The sequence below is a fragment of the Siniperca chuatsi genome, linkage group LG13 (assembly GCF_020085105.1).
Source record: "Siniperca chuatsi isolate FFG_IHB_CAS linkage group LG13, ASM2008510v1, whole genome shotgun sequence".
Lineage (NCBI taxonomy): Eukaryota > Metazoa > Chordata > Actinopteri > Centrarchiformes > Sinipercidae > Siniperca > Siniperca chuatsi.
Genome location: NC_058054.1, coordinates 3,363,422 through 3,382,670, shown reverse-complemented (window position 1 = coordinate 3,382,670; position 19,249 = coordinate 3,363,422). Strand labels below are relative to the sequence as shown.

Here is a 19,249-nt window from a genome sequence, read left to right as displayed (position 1 = left end):
AGAAGAAACTGAAGTTTGCAGAGACTCTTGAACTTTCTGCAGATCTGCAGCTCAGGATCAATGACCTGACGCTGAACTAACTGGGCTTAGACCGGTTTCTACCACTAAAGACCACTTAGGCCCATAAAGGGGGTGACCAAACTGTGCTTGCTAAGCCCACCTGACCTACTTTCTTCTGCTCTGTGTGTGTGACAGAGAGCGTGTGTGCATGAATGTCAGTGTGTGCATGAGAGAATGTGTGCAGGTTTAAGACATTGTTTGTACAAGTGTGTGAAAGCAAGAGTGGTAAAAAAGTGCGGGCACATACAGTTGCATCCATTAAGTGAGCTTTGAGGAGGTGCACTTGGAGGATATTGTGTGTACCAGTGTGTGCATGTATGTGTGTGTGTGTGTGTGTGTGTTACGGGCTGGCAGCTGAGGCCAGAGCTGCCATGTGTTGCCCAGCTGTGGTCGCCTAGCGTTGGTTTTGCAGACTCGTAGCGGAGGGAACGGGCAGAATATAAATACTGTCTTCCCCTTTCTGCCTTTCTCCTGGGACAAACAACAGACGCCTTGTTGTACAAAAAAAGGGGCAGTTTTACCCTGAGAAACACACTGTGTGGCTGCACAAATTAAAGCAGTTGTTCACCATGACCTGAAAATATCTGCAGGCGTTTAAAGGTGGGGAAAGTGGTGACACATGTAAGTAGTGTTGGGTATTGTTTAAATTCTGGTTCTAAAAGTTATAATCCTTAAGGTTTTCAAATCAAACCCCAAATGTGACTTTTCTTGAGGTTGTTTTGCCTGAGCGAGCACGCCAGATTCAATTCAATGTAGAGTCGCTGCTAGGCAGAGTCACGGCAGGAAACAGCATCAGCTAAGCAGATAAGTATTTTAAATGCTCTTCAGGTAAACATTATACCAACTTTTCTTTATATGGAATTTCTAGTCTTTCAGCTGTTTTGAGAAAATCCAGCATGCCACTTCCTATATTTAATCAAAATGAGATTTTCCTCTTATCTCGTTCAGTCCTCATTGACCTACATTTTTTACGCTCTGCCTTTAATTTCTGAATTACCTCTATCTCAAACAGATCTGAGTTTAGGAAACAAGCCTTGATCTTCAGGTATAAAATCCCTTTGAAGCAGCTTGACCCACTAAACCGATAACCCTGTTTTTCTGTCTCAGGCTGTTTGCTCAGTTTAGTGTGAGAAAGGCCTGATCCTGGGACACGCTTCAACCCTCAGAGCTTTTAACTTCCTCTAATGACTTTATGGCTTTTTTGGAAAAGTGTCAAGTCACTGAGTGCACTCACAAAGACAATCTAATAATTCTGGTGGCTTGGCCGTTGTAGAAGCGGGTTAAGGGGTGAGGTGAGGGTGTGCAGTGCATGTGTAAACAAACTGGAAGGGTCTATTTAGTCACAGGACACTCCAAAGTGTGGTTAAAACACCATATTTCACACAGCGTAATGAGGAAACTGTCCTCTGAGACGCACATAATGGTACACATTTCAAAAGAGGTCAGAAGTGATGTCTACTACTACTGAAACAGTTCTTGAGTCTTGCTCAAGGGCGTGTTGACACGGGGGACACAACCTTCATCACAAAACTAGCAAGAAATTGTCTTTTTAAAGACTTTTAGAGGAGCCACTGCACTGAAACATTACAAGAGAAAACAAGAAAACAAGCTGCTTCAAACTTGAGAAGGTGAATCTTGGTAACAAAAAATATAATCTAATATTTGATTAAATCTACTTTTTATTCATCAAAGATGTAGAGGAAAGAGAAGAAACAGGTCAGAGAAAGAGTTCTATGTCTTAAAGATGGTATGCGATTCTGGTGAAATCCTATACCACGACAAATACCATGATATAGAGTGAACAACGACACAGCAAGTAATGTAACTAACGTTAGCTAGGTCGTGGGTTAGCAAACTGTCGCTAAGCTAACAGCCAGAGAGGACGAGACGGTTTCCCAGAGCCAGCACAGCAGCTCCAGACAGCGATGCTCACAACTCTCCTACTGCTATAGCTAACAGCACAACAACAGCAGATCTCGGCAAACTAGAAAGTCAGCTGAATGTCCGCGGGCAAGTCATTTAACGTCACCTGACACACACATCATGGCTGGACTAGTGTAGTGCGGCTCGGTCCGAGCCTCTTTGTGTGTTTCCCATTTACAGAGCCAGGGCTGTGTACAAACACCAGTTTTTTCAGCATACACACTGAATGGACAGCTAGCAGACTGTGAGGAGATATTCACTGAATTTGACAAAAAAGACGTATATTTGATTACAATCGCATACCCGACCTTGAATGCAACTAAGACTATAATTTTCTAAATGTGTCTCAATATCAGGACAACAGTCCTGTGTTAAATGCTAGAAAGACAGCACATTTTTGGTTAAGGAATCATATGAAACTGTCAAGCTGAAGCCAGAGTTTAAGCAACCCAACAAAAACAAACTTCATCTGTCAACATTCCTCACATCAGAATGGGATGACAGGCCAGATGATGACAAAACGACGACTAATAAACAGCGTTGCTGTAAATCAGACTGAACCAGTGTGGCAAACCTACAACATTCTGTTTCTTTGTACTTCACTTGGTGCAAGAAGTTAAACAGAGAAGTTCTTCTACAGTCTGTCGAGTATCCCCGTAAGCACTGATTTGATGACTGAAGACCGACAAAACAATCTCACATCAAAGTCTATTTAGTGGCTGTTCTGGAGCTTTTGACCGTATCACAGGTTCCTCATCAACAGTGTAGATGTTCAAACTTTCCATGATCAGGAGCACCTCTAGGACCTTTCAACCATATTGTGGTTCAAATTCCATTCTTGACCTTGAAAACAGCAGTTAAATGAACAGTAGTTACATACCACTTGTTTCAAAGACACAACAATGACTGTATTCCAGTGGGTACGTAACCATTTTCTCATTGAAATGCTATTGAAACAACAGGTAGCCCAGTCATCTACAAAAACGTTCACTTTTCAACCAACTTTAGCCCAGTTTTAACCTAGACCATTTTTTGACTGCAATCACATCAGTACTCGCTGGTAAGTATCCCTCTTAACCGAAGCAAGCTGCGGTTCCTGAGCAGGTAGAAGAAGTCTATGCTCTTGCTCAAAAGCACTTTGTCAGGAGTTGTCTCTGTACATGAGATGCCACAACTCATAGGCCAACTCTGCATCCTCTGTTTGGACCGCTTTGCATATTCAGAGGCCGAGGTTCAGCGGTCGGGAAACAACATTCTGGAGAGACTGGGCTCCACCTCGCTCTCTTTAACCCTCCGACTTCAAACCTTATTGTCAAAATGAAGCGTCCACAGACTAGACAGACTGATAGTGGTGGGGAGGGAGAGCGTGACGGGCAGACGAACATCTCTCTCTTTTTCTCTCAGCCGTGAATGAACATGAGGCTACAGTGAGCTAAAGCGCATTGCTCATTCAATGCAGGTTTTGTTCAGAGCAACTGAAGCAAGTCTATTGGTTGATTCAACTGCTCACTTACTGATAAAGCAAAGGGCCGTCACTTCTTACTCACCATAGAAAAATATAACGTGGCATAGATGAGTCTATCCACATTAGTCACTAGTGAAGGTATTTCAAGGATGGAAATGAATGAACTAGACTGAGAATGGTCAGTGGTGGAAGAAGTACAAGTAGAACCGCCACTACAAACCCACTACCATGTCCTGCATTAATCTGTCCTGGATTTTACTAAAAGTAAAGAAGTATCAAGTGTCCACACTAAAAGCACTCATAATAAAAAGTAGAATTTAGTTTCACTGTTGGGTTCTGCTTTCGCATCAGTTGAGATAGAAACTGATGAGCGCATGAGGGAAAGAATGATGAAATGTAAGAGAGAGAGAAGAGAAGTTGACTAACTTTGTAGATAACTGACAAAAAAAAACCTAAATGAACCTTGTGTTATGTTTGTTTAAGAAACAAAGTTTGAGAATGAGCATCATTTTGGATAATGTTCCAACATCATTGTGTCACCTAGTAAAGCTGTTTTTCCAAGATCCTGAAAAGTTTTTGGAGAGAGAGGATAATGGACTTCTGGAGTGAAACTGCGATGTCTGTAGAGAGGAGATGCTCTGGTTGCCTTTTCGGCTCCATGCTGCATAGAAAAATCAATCAGCTCATTAAATCAGCTTTTCCTAATAGCCAGAGTAAAAATAATCTGATGCACCACTCAGTACTTTGAGGAGCCCTTAAAGGAGAAGACCTGCACTCTCAAAAGGTAACAGGATCGCATGAGAGGGGGCTAATTACTGGAAATGAATGTTTGGTTTTTCGGGTTGTGCCTAGCCTGCACTTGTGTTGTGTTATGTTGTGTGTGTGTTTGTGTGGATGGGGGTTTCCAGGAAGCCGCTGTCAACACAGAGTCTAGGATCAGATAACCCTCCTCCTACCTCTTTCCCAGATCTGATCAGAAACAGAACTCAACGTATCTGAGACGGCCAAGACAATAACTGACAATAACTCTCCTTTCAAAGATATACATTATATACATTCGGACAGCGAAAATCTTTTTCTACAATTTACTTTCCACGGGGAGTTGGCTTTTTCAGTAGGGTCCGGTTAAACCCTGTCAGCCACAGAGCAGCTACACTGGGACAGCTGAGGGTTGAAGGCCTTGCTCAAAAGCACTTCAGCAGAGGTAGTTAATGGAGTGGGATTATAAAGAGTTCTGATACCTGACCCCGATTATTCGCAGACTTCACACGTTTTCCATGATTTGCCTGTCCCAGTAGAATTTTTGAGATCTGAGATAACAACTCTTAAAAGCAGTCTGGATTTTGCGCTCACCACAATTTGTGACCACATTGTGATGCTGTTTGATTTTATCGTATTTCAAAACAAGATGCACTTGCAGTTGCAGCACCTCGGAGATGAGTCTGAGATGGGGGATAAAGAGTATCCAATGAGAGCATCACAGGGACGGGGTGGGAGGGGGCAGCCGAAACACAGACAGCAGCTACTTTTGAATATCGCGATCATTTACTCCAGTGGGGGAATTCTCCAACTGGAATTATCTTGTGATCAGTACAGCTCATCCAGAATCAGCTGTGCGGTTCTTCCTTACATCAACATGAAAACAGTCTGGGACATAGAATCTCTCATACTGGGAGCACAGCCAGCAGGTGTCGGTTTTTGGTTGATTTTTAAAGTAATTCATTAAGAATTTGGTCACTGGGGCAGGTCTGTGGCCTAGAGGTTAAGAAGCCAACCAAAAAACCACAACATCTCCGGTTTGAATCTGGCCGGGGACCTCTGTTACATCTCTCCACTATCGCCATCTGATAAAGGCATAAACTGTCCCAAAAAATGATTGTGGCAACTTTGATGTGTTTTAAGTGGAGACCCTACACTGTGCGTTGCTTTAGCAAGTTCTCTTCATTGTGGGAACACTCTGACCTTGTATGACCCCTGATCATTTCTGTACATGGTTCTGTTCTAAATTATGTATGCTTGAACCGATAACTTCAGCTGGGAAAGAAGTTTGAAGTTTACCAGCCATGTTCTTCTGACCAATAATGCAGAAAAGTCAAAGTTATACCTAAAATATTATTTAAATATAACGTTGGATAGGGTGGATCAGGCAGTATGAGTTGGGTTTTAACAGTTTTAAAAAGGTTCAGAAAAAGGAAAATAGCTTCCTTCTTGCAGGTGTTTCCATGAAATGATTACAGCGTTTTGTGGGTCAGGTGATTTTTCTGGACGGTTATTTTGTGGGCCAGGTGTGTGTGTGTGTGTGTGCATGTGTGTGTATCATACAAAGGTATAAACTGCCTTCAGGTATGTGTGAATCATAAATTACAACACACCACTGTACAAACCCAACTACAAAACAACCTCACAATGTCAACTGCACACTTCTTTTGTCAGGTTTTGTCTGGCTGGCTCTGACAGGTGGGACAGAAAAACCCCAAACCCAATGTGCGCAGGTGGGAACGTGCAAATCATGTCCTGGTGAAACCTGTCCTCCGTACTGCAGGACAGACTGACAAATCCCACACAGATGTTTCACTTGTTTGAAACATTACTTTTATTTTCGCCTGTTTTCATTTGTTTGTTTTTGTTGTATAAATTGTATCGTTTCAGTGGTGACATTAGTTCAGTTATTTTCTGATATTTATGCTTGTTTTTTTGTGTCGATCAAGTTAAAATTATTTACCAGCAATTTTTACAAGTATTTATTAAGCAAATGTCAGTCATTTTCTGGTAACAGCTTCTCAAATATGAGGATTTGATGCTTCTCTTGTTTTTGTATCATTGTAAACTGAATAACACTGAATTTGCAGATGACACCTTGTTTTCCGAGAAAATATGATGGGCATTTTTTACTATCTTTGGACATTTTATGGAATACAATTAAATAAAACAAATGATTGGGAAAATGGTCGACATATTAAGTGATGATAAGAAAAATGCCATTGTTCTGACTTTTTCTTGTTTCATTTATACTGTGGATTTCATTATTTTTACTTTAATTAGTTATTTTTACTATTTAGCAACTGCTTTGTGGCAGCAAAAGGGGATCCAAATAAAAAATGACAAATAAAGGATCAAGCTTTGCACAACCAGAGAGCAACGTTCACCTAAATCTTGGCCTAAAAAAGACACTGAATTACATTGATCTAAAAAGGTAAAACATACACACACACACACTGATTCAGTAGCAGCACTGATACACCCACATCAGAACACTTGTCTTTCTTTGGCTGCCTTCTGCAGCAGAGTGACACCTCGTCAGTGAAGATAAATCAAACCGGGTCGGATCCAGAAACCTCATTCCTGGTTTTAATTGACCATTTCAGCAGTGGGGAACCGCGACCCAGCAGGACGCTGAGGGATTACTGTCAGGAGAGCATCTCAGACTTAAACCCATTTTACTGGATTTTGAAATATTTCCTCTGCAGCCACCGAACCAAGAAACGACCTGTCATGCAGCGGTGTAAAGGGCGCCGTGCTACTGCAGAGTTGTACAGTAAGTATGTAGACCGGTTCGTGTGGAGAGACACATCACATACAGGAGGAGTGATGGTTTTTAACATTATCTTAATAGAGTTTCTGCTTTTTACACAGTGACATGGGAGGTCATACAGGGGTCAGGTGACAGCAAAGGCCACGGGCTGCGTCTGAACCTACACACACTTTGTACCTGAGTGAACACACTCACCTGGGCATTTAAACACTGACTTTAGCTTTACTTCTACATTGTCTGACAAAATAAACTTATCTCAAGGTCCACTTACCAGCTTTTTCCAGTATTTAACCACATTTCGCAGTCTTCATCGGCGAATGGGGACTCACGTAACCGAATCACGAACCACCTGACCGAAATCCTTAGGTCATGCGATAACACCTGAACCAACCTCATAACAACTGAGCAAATTCCTTTCACTGATGAAGACTGTGACCTGTGGTTGAAAGCTCAAGAAAAAGCTAGAAAGTGGACCTTAAAGATCTCCACCAGACATGTTTTAAGACATATAAAAATACTCTGCTTGGAATAATAATTTGTGTCTGATTGTTTTACTGCTTGCACATTTTTATGCTCCTGTCTTGTTTGGCTGTAGGATTTTATTACCTTGCGAGAACTTCTAAAGACACAAATATTAATTCCATCTTCTTCGCCTGGTCGCGGTGCAAAAAAGGCATTTGTAGCATTGTATTTATATGACTCATTATTTTCAGGTTTCATTAAAAAAAAAAAAAAGTTATTCACATAATTTTTGGGGTAAAAAAAAATTGTAAAAGCACAAACAATACTTCTCGTGCATTTGGAAGACAATATACAAATGATCATATATCGTGAACAAATCCCTGCATGTTTAGGCTGCATTTAAGAACTTGACATGTTGGCAGCTGATGACAACACGTGACAGCAACACGACGACATGATATGGTTTGACTTGAGATTTAAGGGCCTACGATACAGAAATCATGTAACAGATCCGTAAACTCTGATTTTTCCACACTTGGTGGATTTTGTGACAGAGGGGGAGGAGGTGGTACAAAGAAACCTTTAGCTTATCAGCTGTTGTTTAAGACACACTTTGATATTTCACTGTGAGGTTTTAATTTGCAGATTCCCTCCAGTAACCATATTAAACACCAGAATCTAAAAATGTTTCTTTTTCCAACTGTGTGCAGATGCATCCCTGTTGTTGTTTTTGATGATGCTACAATGACAGCACAATGTTAATGAACAGATAAAACCGCACAGGGTTTAACACAGCTTTCTGCTGGCCATGTTCTGTATGAACACACATGTGGAGAGAATGAGAGGATAGGAAGTGTCAGGATCCAGAGGAATGTTTAGAGCCATCCGGCAGGACGTCGAGACTTTCTAGAAAGCCGGAGGAGGACAGAAAGAGGAGGACAGAACAGAGGGAGAGGTAGGTGATGAAACAGGGAAGAGAAGCAAAGAGTTATGGATGGAGGGAGAGAAGGACAGGAAAGTAATAGAGGGAAAAGAGACTTGACTAACAAAGGATTTATTGTCCCTGCTGAAGCTTCAGAGATTTCAGTGTCATCACACTGAAGACCTGGAGTAGCGAGGCCCGTAGGGTTTAACAAAAGTCACTCATGCAGGACTAAATGATCAAGGATTGTGACGCACTCGTGCCACTTTTTCATATTTTCAGGGCTGACTGGAGCAACAACTGTAACTCAGTTTGTGTTCATCAGACTCTGGATAAAAATCGATTTTTACACAGATAGTCACATGCATTTCAAGCTCTCCATATCATGAGAGAGAAAAACAGGGAGGTGCAGTTTTAGATTCTTGTCCTGAAATTCCAGTAGATCATTTTCTTGTATTTACTGAGGACAATAACTTATGGCATGTTTCCACTGTTAAATTTTGCACCCGATTTGGACTTTTTGGTGCGTTTAGTGGAGTGACAAGTCTTTTGATTATTGTCAGTTTCAGTTTTAGTCATCGTTTTCGCCAGTGAATATTTATTATTTAGTCTAATTTTACAGATGCTTTTTGTCAAACTGGACGATTTTCTGAAAACCTTACAGTGACGTTTCATCAAATGCCCAAACAGGTTTTATATAAAAGTGTGATTAGCTTATTTTATGTCTTCAGTTGTTTAAAATGATGGAAAAACCCTTTTAAAAGGAGACTGCAGCCATTATCTTTGGGGTTCTGTTACCACTGTATATAGCAAGGTAACAAGCGTTGTTCTCGTCTGTCACAAGATGGCCGATGCTGAATGCAACTCAGTCTGTTTCCCGTTTAAACAAGTAGCTGACCATTTGTCCATCTGTCACATCATGCTTTCATTTTTAGAAATTGACAAAAATGTATTTTTTTTTAGCTTTTGTTTGTGTTCCTTGATGTTGTTTGCGTTCTAGTAAAAGTCAGTCAGTGAGAGTTATTTTCATATTTTTTGTTAAAGAACACAACACGGCAACTACAGCTGTGAGTGAGCTTAAATAGGTTACGGAGATTTTACATTTATATTTTATGAAATTAAAAAAGAAGACCATTTTAATGCTAATCCTGCAATCCTAATCCTCGAACTGATGTGTTTGCAGTCAAAACATACGTGTGAGATCAGCCTTCACCTCATCCCTTTCTGAATGCCTGACCTCGTCGACCATGACGGCCTCTTTATCACAATAACACAGATACACAGGGCTGCTAATGTGGCATCTAAATCATGGATTAACCTACAAACTGAGACAAGAAGCAGATGTGAAAGAACCTGGAGGACATTATTGTGTTACGGAGCACTTTGGAGATCAAGTCAAAAACGTCTTATCTTAAAAGAACTAATCCCTCAGTATGTGAACGACAGTGATCTGGTCAGTCATGTCGGTGCCTGCAGCTTGGAAAGTCTAGTTAGGTTTGGGTGGCTGTTTATGGCTCTGTGCTGTTTGTCGTTCCAAGGTATCTCAGGAAGACACCTGAGAGGTCTGCATATGCAGGAAATATTTCACTGAATCTGAAAACTAGAAGGCCTGTCAGTGGTGGGAATTTACAACAAACCAGCAGTCAAACACTGTTGATGTTTTCTGTCGGTTCCTTGACTTGACCATTGCAACATCAAAAGTAAAACTGTTAACCGGTTGTTTTACATGATAAGATTAAATGCTTTTTGTTCTGGCTTGTTGAGTCATATTTCACTCTCACTTATGATAATATTAGAGAACACCTCTTAAATTGCTTCTTACGTTTTAAAGGGGAGTAAGTGGTCTTTTTTCATCTCCCTCGTCTGCTTAAAAAGGTCAGAGTTCAGCAACAGAACAGTAGATCTACAGCTGAAAGGGAGTAATGAGTTGCTTGAGGACATTTCAGCAGGGTGGATGCTTTAAGTCTACAAAAGTCTTCCACTTGAAGTCCAATGTCTCACCTCTTGTCTCACCACCAGGCTGCTGAGCTGCCTATTAAAATGATACATTTAACTGAGAATTTTGCTCCGCAGTCACCACTGCAGCCAAGGGAGGAAATAAAATCAAATAGGTTTCCTGTCTGGGGCCTGGGTCTGGAACTACAGGTCTGAGACTTTGTTTGATTTCCCACAGTCACAGTTGCCCCTTTGCCCTATAGAGTCGGTTGAGAGCAGTGAAACCAGTTTAAGATCGAGTGCAGGCGACTCTGGCTCACATCCAGGGTGTCTGCCTCCTTGAGAAGGTGTTTTTTCAACAGGCCAGCAGCCAATCTTGGCTGGTTCAGTTTGTTTCTTTTTTTTTCACTAAACATTAAAATGACGTGAGAAATACGATACAAACTCCCTATATGTGACTCTGGAGAAGAATATTTTTGTTACCAACTTGATTTTGAAGTTTCAAGGCAAGGAAGCAAGACTGTAACACTGTAATAGTTGGGATTCAACTCCAAATATACACGTTTACACTAAATGGCCAAAAGTATACACCTGCTTTTCATAGCTTGGGTTAGACTCCTTAGTTCCAACAATGATAAATCTTAATGCTACAGCATACAATGATATTTTAGGCAATAGTCTTCTTACAACTTCCTGTCAGCTGTTTGTTTTTGTTCATTTTTTGTTTCAACGTTACACTGCCCCAGAGCACAAAGCCAGCTTTATTAGGAAATGGTTTTAATGGTTTCAATAATTACATGTGGGTTGAATTTTAACATACCTGTTATCACATGAACAAAATTCATGTATACATACAGTAGGTCATGTGTTAACAACTAAACCATCTCCATTATAACTGGGCAACTCCATTCGGTAAGGAAAGCCATGAGATGTGGTTGAAAGCTTTGGAACCACAAAATAAGAACGTACCGTAGGCAGTGTGGACTTTCACTCTAACACAGGAGTCACTAGTAGGTACAAAAAGGAGATATATCAGTTATTTGCCTCTGAAATTCCACAGACTCTGATTGGTCACCTGACCGAGAAACCTCGGAACAGACAAAAGGTGCAGACTGTGCAAGAATTCAGCTGTACGTACAACACAGTTGTCCTACGAGGAGCGGGGGGGGGGGCGTCTGCAGTACACAAAACGACAAATCTGCAAGCTGTTTAAATTCCTTTCGGTTCCTTCTGGCTGCTGCACAGGTGTCAGGTTTCAGCTTTAAACAAGCCAGGGAGACACAGAGGGAGGGAGGAGAGGCGCTCTGACACAGCACTGCGACTCGTACAGTTGAAATCATCGTTAGAATGAAGCAATATAAAATGGGTAGGGCCTTTGTTTGTTGTGGTGAGCCTATTAACGTCAATGATTGTTGCCGTTTATGGTTTTAATGAGAATTGCAGACGGTTGAGGCTTGAAAGAAGAAGCAGCTCTGGAAGTTTCAGGACTGCTTTGGAATCTAGAAAACCCGGTTACCGGGTGCAGCAATCACATTCTGCCAGGTTTATTTTGGAGGTTTAACTGTCTGCGTGATTTTATTACAAACATGAAGCTCTCAGCGGATTGCAAACCTCTGAACAGCTCGTCGCCAGCACTGAGCATGCAGACTGCCAAAGCTGCAGCCGCCGTATCAGTTCATGTTTGCTGATCATTTGTCTTCCAGAGTTCGTTTTCTAACAAAATAGCACATAAATGCAACACAGCTCTGCCAAGTTGGACGTCTATACACGAGCATATTCCCACCAGCATAGGAATTTCTGACCTACTTAGACACTACACAGTGTTGATTTGACAAACTCTAAAATCCATATTAGTACCCAGCGAGGCGTGATCACAGCCTTAAAGCAGAGGTTTCCAACCTGGTGGTAGGGTCACACGATTCATCGGGGAAGTTGTGAGATTAATTCTTCTAATCTTCTCATCTTTGCTTTTTTCTAGTTTATTTTACCTTCACAGGCCCCTAAAAAAGAATAATCACTCTTTGGTTGAAGTGTATGGTCACAGCCGGTAGATGTGCAGTATGCAAATTGTGATGTGGGTGGAGAAAAGGCATAGCTTTGTTCACTTACAAGACAAAAAGGAGTCCAGGTGCTCGGCTACTTTTTTATACAAATGTCAGTAAATTTCAGAAGTTCAGGCCAGAAAGTGTAAAAAGCTGTTTACATTAACTTGTGTAAGCCATTTTGGTCTTTTGTTGTTTCAACAATTATTTTCATTATCAATTAAATTATCAATTAAGTTTTTGATTAGCAGGTCATTTAGACTATAAAGTGTCAGAAATTGGAGAAAAAATTATCAGTCACAAAATCACAACTTCCCAGAGCCCAAGGTGGCATCTTTAAATGTGTTGTTTTGTCCACCCAACAGTTTAAAACTCAAACATATTCAATTTGCAATGATTTAAAACTGAAAAAACAGCAAATCCTCACATTTGAGAAACTGGAACATGCTCATAGTTGGAAAATATGATTGCATGAGTTGTGGTAATTAGCTTTTTATATATGAAGCATTTTAGGCATCAATTCTTAAAAACCCATGCTTTGCACTCATGTCCTGCTAGTATGATGTGTTAGAAAGTGACACATGCAGCGTGTGCAGTCTTTCTACCATTAGTCCCTGTTTCCCAGAGCCCGACTGATCTCAGGCCTCATGTTCCACTGGTGTATCTGTGTAGTGAAGCACTCTGATGAACGCTGCTGCTGCTGCTGAATACATTTGTCTTGACTAACACAGTGATCGCTGCAAACCCACACCTGAGGCAAGCCTGCTCTCTGATTGGTGGACAGGTGAAGCCTACATCGAACCACACCCCCCAGTTCAAATAAAAACAAACCCTGTAACTGCCTGACAGGCTCAACTGACTGACTCCACTGTGTCAACACACACACACACACACTACACCTTGAAAAACACTGCAGGTCCTGCTGCCTCAGAGAACAAACTGATCCTGTTGCCTGTTCATTGGATATAATAAAATTGGATATTGGCCAATCAGTGGCACCCACCGACCAGGATTATCTCATGTGCAGCCTCGAGGGTGACAGTCCGTTAAACCTGAATGAAACCTGCCTCATCCGGCCTGCAACAGCTGCTGCTCGTGGTTTCAGTAGAGAATTTTAGTGTTTGAAAGTGCCATTTAAGAGATTTTTCCACTTTGCAAAAAGTCTTCATTTTTGTGGGATCCCATTTTGGGGAATTCTTTCACATAAACGTGGTAACATACAAAAATACCGAAGAGGTTTGGGGGTTTTAAAGGTCAGTTTTGATACAAATAGGTAATATTATGTGGCAATATAAATATAATTATCTTATCAGGGTGAAAGTGGTTTCGACTACATTTAGACCACAACTGGACTGAACCAGATTAATGACATTTGTTTAGCGTTATCATCCTCTTAATGTAGGGTGGTCCAACTATCAGCATCTCAGATCCTAATACTCTGCTTACTATGCTCTGCTTGCTGGTCCCTAACACTTTAAACAAGGCCCCGCTGTGTTTCTGTGTTTGGCAGCTTTTCTCTGCATCAGACTACTAAAACCTGTACAGGATATAAAGTGATTCTGATAGTTGTTGGACAGGAAGACCGATTGATGTTTCAAGAAAATCTGCAGTCTGAATGTGTGGCCAGACTCTATTTATAGTCCCCGGAATGACTCTGGTCCAGACTGTTTTGGCTGCAGCTCAGTAATTAGAGACGAGAAACCTTCTGCTAAAGGATGTGTCATTGTCAACACATTCATGTCTCTATAGTTTGGGACAATGTGCTTGGCTGTATCTCTTCAGCGCAACATTTAATTTAAGTGAGGCTGTTGGAAAAAAAACTCTCCACCCTCTTCCACTTGTGAAACACTTTGAGAACGCAGTGGATCACATTAAAAAAAACGCACCAAGAGGAACAAAATGAGACAGTTGTTTTATTTAGTGATGGGATATTAATAACATCACTCCTCCCAAAAACACTGAGAACCACAGTGAGTGGTGAAGTGCTGAAAAGAACACATTCTTTAAGACAACTGTTTCAAACATTGACTCTTTACATATTTCCTTCGATTCAGTTTATCAGTTAAACTGTTTGCATGAACCTCTGACCCCCGGCAACTTAGCCAGTAATGTAACAGGTAGTTAACGCAAGTTATTCCTGTCGTTCTCTATAACTGGGAGATAAATGAATGATCCTGATAGTAGCGGTAACTACTGCTTGCTTAACACCTGAAATTTCAGGTTTAAATATATATCTATATCTATATATCAGTGTTTCACACAACTGCTCTTTTCAAAATGTATACAAGACGTATTGCACTGCTCAGAGTATGAGGAGCTAAAACAGGTGAGAGCAGGCATCAAAACAAAACTTCCTGCAAACAAGAGTGCAGAATTAAACACAAAGCATTTACTGACATTAAAAAGGTACCCATGATGCTTTGTGGGTCTGAGTTTGCACAGATAATGATTTGTAATGAGAAGTGTTTTTACACAGTATATTTACTAAGGGAGTAAACCAGTAATCTTAAGGAGGTTTCTCACAATGACGACGGTTGAATATTTGAAGCCCTTTATCAACAGCGTGTCTTTGTCCAGCCTCAGACACTGTGGGTCCCTCATCTAAACTGTCTTCAGTATAAATATGAAACACTCTAGTTTCCTTCCCAGCTCAAATCCCTCTCTGCTCAAACTGTTGGCCTCCATCTGTGGCAGCATGGAAGCTGGTTTACTTCCTTGTCAAATACCCTTTTCCTTAAAGACTGGGCTCTTTGTTTCAGCTGCGATTAGCTGGCAGATATAGAGGCAGGCAGGCCGATATTTGAGACTATTGTGCACGCCTGCCTGCTTCTGGCACTCAGAAATATTCCCTCTGTCTCTAAGACTTCCAGGGAGAGATCAACAGCCAGATGTACCGTACACTCGTCATGAGACCGGCACAGCTCTGCTGCAGGAAAGAAAAACCTTAAACCTCAGAGTGTTTGTTTTACTCGGCCTGAATGCTCTCACAAGCACCTATGAGCTCAGCGAGTCTTGTGACCTTTGGCCTTTCATACCACTGGAAACCTCACTGGATTTTGAAAATGCATGAGCACCAATGAGAAAGCAGGCAATCTTTCAACCAGGAAGCAGAACTTTTTAGAGCTGTTTAACCGTTACACCGCTACCTGAAGAGAAACCGCTTTTAAATCACTTTCAGAGTTCTGCTTTTTAATCCAGAGCCGATCAGTCGGCGAGACGACAGCTGCTGTGATGACAACCACTTTTCCTAAAGGCTTGGAGTCCCAAAAGGAAAAAAAAAAAAACATTCAGGAATGAGTCAGGTGTTGCTGCCGTTACCTGGCCGACGTCGCCGCAGAGAGGTGTGGATACTGATGTCGTAAAACGACCGCAATGAATGCTTGTTAGCCGTGAGTCACAGCTCGTGGAAGATTTACACAACCAGAATGCTCCAGACTATCCAGATTAACCACCTGACAGGGTGTACTGCGGTTTATTATCACGGTTGTTGTGGAGGATAAACCCACCTGAGCCAAGATGACTCAGCCAGCTACTGATTGGTCTATAGAGCTCACACACCTGTTAGACCGCCATAAATTCATTGAATCCATAACTGAAATTTGTATCAAGCTCGTTTTTACTTTAAAAAACAGTGGGGCTGCAACTACTGACTATGATCGATTAATCTGCCGAAAACTTTCCCAATTAATGAATTAGTCATTTGGTCTAAAAAACATCAACAGTGACACATGCTGATCACCATTTCCTAGAGCCCAAGCTGATGAAGTCTTCATATGTCTTGTTTTGTCCCACTAACTGTCCAAAACCTAAAAGATATTTCGTTTATGATCACAAAAAACAGAGAGAAGCAGACTAATTTCAGCTCTTTACATCGTGACAGAATCTTTTCAGAGAGATGAAAGCATGAATAACTGCTTTTCTTTTAAAAATATATGGGTTTTTTGGTTATATAGATGGTGTTTTGCTTTATAATGACCAAGCAGCTGAAGATGAACTTGAAATAGTTTAGACACAACTTTCCAATGAGCAAACAACATGAAAAATATAAATATTTGTGAAGAATTGCACCTCACATTTGACATCTGCTTCACCATAACTACTCCATAATCAAAATATAATGATTGCTGGCATTAAACGGACCCTGGATAGGATTATCATCAAATAACTTATAGCAGCTTTCAGAACACCAGCACTGGGAGGAGGCATCAGCCTGCTGCAGCCTCAGAGACCAGCCTCATACATCCACTGACACTGACTGCAAACAGGATCACAGAAATAAAAAGCCCAAACTGTCCTTCATCATACAACCAGTCAATAAACGCCTCTCTGCTGTTGGCTGACCAATCAAAAGCTCCGGTGGGACGCAGGTTCAGACTTCTATTAATATCATTACAGGACTTTTTTTTTTTTCTTGGGGGAAACGAGAAAAGAAGTGCGGAAATACCACAGATCCACTGGGACCCCGTCCAGCCCCCGTCGGACCAGCGCAGTCCCTATGATACTTATTATTATTATTATTATTCTTATGTTATGCCTATAGGGGTTTACAATGCGTGTGTGCGTGTGTGTGTGTGTGTGTGTGTGTGTGTGTGTGTGTGTGTTCTGTAATAAACTCAGGGCTAATTTAAAGTACTTTATGAAACCCTTGCACCCATAAAATCCCTCTGATATTTCAATAGGAAGTCATAGTAGTGAGTTTATGTTGACCTCATTGTGCTTCTAATTGTGTTTTATCACATTTCATTTCCATGTTACAGTACTTTACAATACGTTTTTGAGTTTATGCTGACTTTATTGCACTTTATGGTATTACATAAGTATTCTTATAGGGCCTGCTGAGCTGCTTCAGGAGTGGTTAATAAACAGAATGATACATGTTTAAAGTACACGCATCCTATAGGAATCATAAGGAGTAAAAGTCTTACTAATGCAATAATACAAAGCCGATGTGTCCAACGTGTTGCATGAATGAAGCAGTAGCAGACTTGAGCAGTGCCCTCTTACCTCTGTGAAGAAATTATCCATTGCCCTCGTTATTTTAATCCCCGAGGATTTACTGTATGGAAACCGCGCGTCCGGTCAATCCAACTCATGTGTTGTTAGTGTGATTCCACGCAAAATGAGGAAGCAGATCCGAGAGTTTCAGTCCATGATCTTCCTCCTGAGCTTCTGCAGGATGGAGGACAGTCAGCCAGTAGGTCAGTGCGGAGCTACAGTAGTAAATTGACTCTTTGTTTCATGGGTTACTCCTCCAGCAGAGACACCAGGAGTCCTTTAAAAACTTTCGGGTCTTGTCCTCCTGGAGCCCAGGCTCCTCTCCGCGTCTCCGCGCGTCCCTGTCGTCCACAGGTCAGTCTGGTTCGGTGTTTGGTTGTTTGCTCAACAGCCCGACGCGTAGCAGGAGGGAATAAACGTGAGGCCGGTTAAACTTTGGAGACGCTCACTCCCTCAGTCAGTCACTCAAACCGGTGGACAATAATCCTGAAGCTCCACCTCCCCACCCAGCTGCCTCCTCCTCCTCCTCCTCCTCCTCCTCCTGCAGCCCCGCGGTCTCTCTGACTCCTCCTGCTGTCAATGAAGCCCGGAGCTGAATGAAGAAAAGACTGGAGATGATGTTTGCAGGTCAGAAGCACAATGGATGGATGAAAGCAGTGGAAGATTTGATTGAAAATCATATCATGAAGAGACTGTAGCTCGTGCAATGTCTCACGGTCCCAGCAACAGGGAAGAGACTTGATTCCGGACCTGAGAGAAATTAAAATACATTTGAAAATCTTCAAACTTAAACAGCTACTAAATGGACCTTGAGGTGAGATTGTTTTGTCAGCCGCTGTTTCCAAGTTCAAAACTGGACTTTAAAGCTCAGCCTTTAACATGGGTGAGAAGTCATTAAAGTGCTCAGGAAAACTGGACATCTGAACATTTAATATCCCATGAGAACTGTGCAAACTCCATCTGCTGATGTAGCTCAAGTGATATGCTCAAAAGCTCCAGAACAACTGCTAAATGCACCATGTGGTGAGATTGTTTCATCAACAAAAAACATTTTGAATTAAGAGAAGAGAATTTCAGGAAACAAGTGTTATTTTTAAGTATAAAAGGCTCTTTCTTGACCTTGGAAATCCCAACTCAAGGTCCACTTATTAGTTGTTTTTTTTTCTGGAGCTTCCAACAGTATCACATGGTCTTCATAAGGGAATGGAGTTTTCTCAGTTCTCCTAGAAGAGCTACGGATGGAATTATAACAGCGTCTAAGCTCAACCGTCATCACAGCCATGTCCGTGACAACTGAGCAGATTCCATCTACTAATGAAGACCATATGGTTGAAAGCGCAGGAAAATGCTAGCAAGTGGCCCTTGAGTTGGGATTGTTCTGTGTGTGTTTTTTTCACTATCTTAGAAGAATGGATTTTATGAAGAGGATTTGAAATTTACCAAAAGTTATTTTCTGTTTTATTTATTTATCGCCGTTATTTAATATTAGTCTTTGATTTATATTTGAGATCTACACTTTGTGTCAAGCTGGTGGGGGTTTTGTTGTTTGCCAACCGCCATGAAACATCCAGAATAATAATAAGAAGAAAATCAATGACTCATCTGAAATAACCACATAATTTAATTAATTATGCACAGAATAAACGCATATTGACTCTGTGACTGTTTTCATCAAAAAGCTTCATATCTGTGAGAAATAATCTCGACTGAAGATTTCCCATGAATTTCATCCTGCTGACATAAATTCAACAGAAAGTTCTGCGGATCTTGTGGTGGGCTGCTGGTTTTGTTGCCCTTCCAAGTTGTTAAGATGGATCATTTCTCACATGTGCTGCTGAATTAAATATTTACATCTTTTCAAAACACTTCAGAGTTTTGAAAGTGAAACAATAATTGTCCAGTAGTTTCTAGAT

At 41.2% G+C, this 19,249-nt stretch overlaps 1 protein-coding gene across 2 annotated transcripts in view; it reads right to left on the bottom strand.

Annotated features, from left to right (window-relative positions):
* myo10 (myosin X) overlaps positions 1–17,826 on the bottom strand; it is a 140,305-nt gene extending 122,479 nt beyond the window's left edge. For both annotated transcript variants that reach the window (XM_044218489.1, XM_044218490.1), the window contains exon 1: positions 17,346–17,826. In XM_044218489.1, the coding sequence (XP_044074424.1) occupies positions 17,346–17,366 (21 nt within the window). In that variant the 5' untranslated portion in view covers positions 17,367–17,826. The remainder of the gene's footprint in view (positions 1–17,345) is intronic.
* Positions 17,827–19,249: the final 1,423 nt, after the last annotated feature.